The 4,589-nt window shown below is 38.3% G+C and overlaps 1 protein-coding gene across 1 annotated transcript; it reads left to right on the top strand.

Moving 5' to 3' along the window:
* The first annotated feature begins 1,157 nt into the window (after positions 1-1,157).
* Positions 1,158-4,251, top strand: EMB1688 (Minichromosome maintenance (MCM2/3/5) family protein). The gene is made up of 5 exons (XM_079067884.1): positions 1,158-1,934; positions 2,155-2,385; positions 2,462-2,656; positions 2,774-2,967; positions 3,776-4,251. The coding sequence occupies exons 1-5, from the start codon at positions 1,281-1,283 to the stop codon at positions 3,975-3,977; spliced, it is 1,476 nt and encodes a 491-aa protein (XP_078924010.1). The 5' UTR covers positions 1,158-1,280; the 3' UTR covers positions 3,978-4,251.
* Positions 4,252-4,589: the final 338 nt, after the last annotated feature.

Raw genomic sequence — 4,589 nt, 5'->3', positions numbered from 1 at the left:
GCCTTTATAGCAAGGCTTTAACAGTTCGGGTGCGTTGAGGTGGCTATACACTTGGTTTGTAAAATGAAGAATAAACTTCGATAGGATGTAGGGTGAAAAAGGTTGGTGGAGACATTGTGGAGACGGTTAACATCGGTTATCACAATTGGCTGATCGGATTGACTGTAATTGCTTGAGCGAAGGTTGGGGTTGCCGATATAAGAACTGTTGGTGGTTGATGTCGATGTGAGGACAGTAACTAGTGATGTCATGGAACGTATCGGGCTGTGCGCCACCTCATTGGTTTCAACCGTTAGGCTCAATTGTCATCTATGATGATCAGGTTCTGATGGTTTTTGTTTCGATTGTCACACACCGAAAGACACCAAATGATGTGATATCTTATCTCCAGGTGGTCTTTAAGGAGACGATAGCTACAAAGGGATCTGCTATCACACAAGGAAGAGGAAACAACGTCAATCGTTCTCCAATGGGGGATCTCAGGAAAATGATCTGATGGTCTAATTAGTCTCATGAGGTGAAAATAGTAGTGAGAGTAGAAAGTACGAGGGTGCAATCCCTTTACCAGTTTGAGTAAGGAGCCTTTATAGCAAGGCTTTGGTATCGATCTCAGTGTGAGAAACAAGGGTGTCAGATCTGACATGACACAATAACGTTGATCGGTGGATCGTGCTCATTTCCTAACCAGATCTTGTGATTGGCTCATGTAGAATAACGGTAATGCTTTGAGCATTACTCTTGTCGTTTGAAGGCGTTGTTTTTATCGCAAGACGACCTAGACCGATGGTTGGCCAGGCCGCGCGGGCTCGCTGGCAGATGGACGCTAGATGAAGATATATCAAGGATACTGGTGGCTTGGCGACCCAGTGGCCGCAAAGGCTTGTTGCTAAGTCATTTCCGTTATTCTTTGGGCGTATACCAAGCGATACGTTATCAGTTGAAAAGTAGGTAAAATTTTGACTTTTTTTGGTTAATATGAACGGTCAAAATTTTAATGGATGAGGGAGATGTGAGTGTGGCAAAAAGTTGCCGAGTCGGGGCTTTACACTCGGCATGTGGAGGCGGTGGTGCCGTGTTTGCCGATACCTAGGTAATGCTTACCGAGGTGAATCCCTTCGGACGCATATGATTAAACCTAAGCGAAACGACGTCGTTATCTGTTGTCTGTATAACCATATCACTGCTAGAGCCGGCACCAGGCCACTAGCGGCATCTTCCTCCACCGATGACGGAAGAGACTGAAGCAACGCAGATAGCACACTAGTCCCCAACAAATTCAGATGTCGTCCGTTTCAACTTCGATCCTCCGCCACCACTCCACGCCGTTCATATCAACCACCGTCCACCGGTGCGCCTCCAGCTTCCGTTCACTCTCTATCGCCGCCTCCAGAAACCAAAACCGTGAAAACGTCTCGAGGAAATCCCAGCAGCCGAGCAAGCATCTACTCAAAGCACGCGACGCCGTTAAACATTTCTCGTCTCTATCACCGTCTCTCACCTCCACCGATAAGCTCCATCTCTCTCCGGACCAAGCCATCGGAAAAGTTGCCTCCGCTCAAGCCAATTTTATGCGCGTGGTGGTTGAATCGGCGAAATCCTCGTCTTCGGAGGAAGAGGAGGGACTTGGAGTTGAGTTGTTGTGTGTGGTAAGGAATTTGCTGAAGAAGATTAAGAGGAGAGTATTAGTAGGAGATAAGGTGTTGGTAGGTTCGATAGATTGGGTTGGTCGAAGAGGAATGATAGAAAACGTGTTCCAAAGAGAAACTGAGATACTTGATCCTCCAGTAGCGAATGTAGATCATTTACTAGTTTTTTTCTCTTTAGATCAGCCGAAATTGGAGGAATTTTCACTCACTAGGTTTCTAGTGGAGGCCGAATCAACGCAGATACCAGTCACACTTGCTTTGAACAAGACTGAGCTCGTAGACAAAGAGGTATCCATTAAAATCATGATCTCATAATCTGCTACATTCTTAATTACTTCTTAACTTTCCTGTTTCATGAGTCATATCAATATCCGATTATCTCATGAAATTAGGTTAAATTTTGAATTCATGTAGTTCCACAATGGAACTCAGTTAGATCCCCTGTAAGAAGACTGCATTAGCTCTTGAACAGAAAAAGTTACTTGATACGATTTCCTCCTTATTGCAGACAGTGGTGTCATGGAAATCCAAGCTTCGTAGTTGGGGTTATGAACCGATCTTTTGCAGTGTTGAGACAAAAACTGGACTTGATTCTCTACAGTTCAACTTGAGGGATCAGACTACAGTAATCGTGGGTCCAAGTGGTGTTGGAAAGTCTAGTTTGATCAATGCTTTGAGAAGCAATCACTTTGGTCTTACTGCTGCAGAACTGGATGATTCTTCTTCAAATTCAAACCATGTAAATCTCATCTCTGCTTCTATTTCATTCAATCTAGTTTTTCTTTTGTTTTCATAATACTAAGATTTTGTTCCAGATTTCAGGAAGCAAGTGGCTTGAAGATCAAAGAGTTGGAGAGGTGTCAGCAAGAAGTGGCAGGGGAAAACACACAACTCGCCATGTTTCCTTGCTTCCATTATCTGGAGGAGGATATGTTGCAGATACTCCTGGCTTTAATCAGCCGAGTCTATTAAAAGTAACAAAACATTCGCTTGCACACTGCTTCCCAGAGGTGTGTGTGTGTGTGTCCTAATTTGGCTTCAAACCCTTCACTAAAAGTTGTTCCATTCGCCTTTTATTATGTTGAGTACTCATCATCTTGATTCTTGAACTTGATTGTTTTCTTCAGGTTCGCAAGATCCTTTCAGAAAGTGAACCATTGAAATGTGCATTCAGTAATTGTTTGCATCTTGGGGAACCAGGGTGCCTTGTGAAAGAGGATTGGGAAAGATATCCATTCTACTTCCAACTGCTTGATGAGATCAAAATTAGAGAGGAATTTCAGTTGAGAACTTTAGGAACCAAACGAGAGGGTGATGTAAGGTATGTGTATACTCTTCTCAATTCTCAATTCTCAATTCTCAAATCTCAAATCTCAAATCTCAAATCTCAAATCTCAAATAAATACTACTTTATCAGTTTGAAGTTTGAATTTTTTTGGTTTGTTTATTTCACTGGGGCACTAAGGAATCCTAAATTTTTATGTGAAAGCCCTTCATAACACCATTTTATGCACAAAAAATGGTGCAAATGGTGATTCATCTCCAACCTATTCTTTACACCAAATAGAATATTCCAAGTATATTCCTTTTTCTAACTTGTCTACATTTTCAAAATACCTTTTTATATTTATTAGCTTTTTAAAAATTTGTCTTGCATCATTTTGTTACAATAACTTTATAATTAATATTATTAAACAAATATAACTAGACAAATAATTTGAATTAATTGGTACATTATTAATTAATTAAACAAAAACATGTTTACATCTATAACACATTTAGATAAACACTACTTATTCATCTATAGAAATATTATACATACATTTGAAGAAATATTTAAAAGACATGTACACAATTATGCGTTGGAATATCTTTCCCACAAAAACTATTTAAAATTTTAAATATATCTGAAACAATTAAAATAAACTAGAAATGCATAAACCTAATCTCGAAGGACCAAAATTGCACACACGAACTACTATTATAGCTTAACAGCTAAACTGATATAGTGGCAGAAAATACATATTATGGTTTTCCGTATTTTAATGATTACAGAAATTAGTTAAGTATTTGTGTATTATTTATTTGAGTTTGAAATTTGAATTGGTGGTGAAATATGGGAAAATCAGATACAAAATGGGAGATATGGGGGTGAAACAAGCAGAACCACGACTAGAGCCAAAAAAACATAGGAGACAATCACGTAAGAAGATGAATCAATCATTACTAGATGACATAGAGGAGGAACTTGATGATGATGATGATGATGATGATGATGATGATGATGATGATGATCCCATTATACAAGCAATGAAGAATGAAAACCAGTAGCTCGCTAGTCATTGTAAATACTAAATAGCTTTGATTGTTGCTACTTTTGGAAGAAGGAAATAGTTATGGATCCTTGAGGAGGCATCATCTTGGTTTGGAGAATGTAAAAAACTTGCAAATAAGCGTTCGGAAAAAAAAAAAAAAAAAAGAAGGGAAAAGGTTAAAAATGACTAACATACTATTCAATTTCTCCACTTTTAGTTGGTCATTGAACTTATTTTTGTCTACTGTTAGGTAATGATATTTTCAAAATATTCTACTTTTAGTTATTTAACTAATGACAGTCGAACACTCTACACTAACACAGCAGCCATTTTGGTTTTGGTTGTGCATTTCCATTTGGAATGCTTAATTCAAAATGGTTATTATACCATCACTTTGATAATGGTTTATTACAAAAGGTTAATGTTATTGTTGTCCAATAAGCTATTTTGATCTTATCTGGTCATTATTTTTATTTTTTTACTTTTTATTTTGCAATCTAACTCTCTAAACTTTCAAAACTAATGTCAAAAAAAAAACCATTTTGACATGTTAAAGGGCCGTCTGATTATGGGGCATGTTACAAATTGATGTAAAAAAACATTTTGACTAATGTTAAGGGGTCATTTG

Source organism: Lactuca virosa, chromosome 8 (assembly GCF_052849685.1).
Source record: "Lactuca virosa cultivar CGN04683 chromosome 8, Lactuca_virosa_CGN04683_v6, whole genome shotgun sequence".
Lineage (NCBI taxonomy): Eukaryota > Viridiplantae > Streptophyta > Magnoliopsida > Asterales > Asteraceae > Lactuca > Lactuca virosa.
The sequence above is the reverse complement of the archived record's forward strand: the minus strand, read 5'-3'. Positions and strand labels throughout refer to the sequence as shown.

Excerpts from the sequence above, each read along its gene's own strand:
- EMB1688 (XM_079067884.1), top strand. The coding sequence starts at position 1,281 with ATGTCGTCCGTTTCAACTTCGATCCTCCGCCACCACTCCACGCCGTTC. Across the intron at positions 1,935-2,154 it reads CTGAGCTCGTAGACAAAGAG|ACAGTGGTGTCATGGAAATC; the intron begins GTATCCATTAAA and ends TCCTTATTGCAG. Across the intron at positions 2,968-3,775 it reads AAACGAGAGGGTGATGTAAG|ATACAAAATGGGAGATATGG; the intron begins GTATGTGTATAC and ends TGGGAAAATCAG.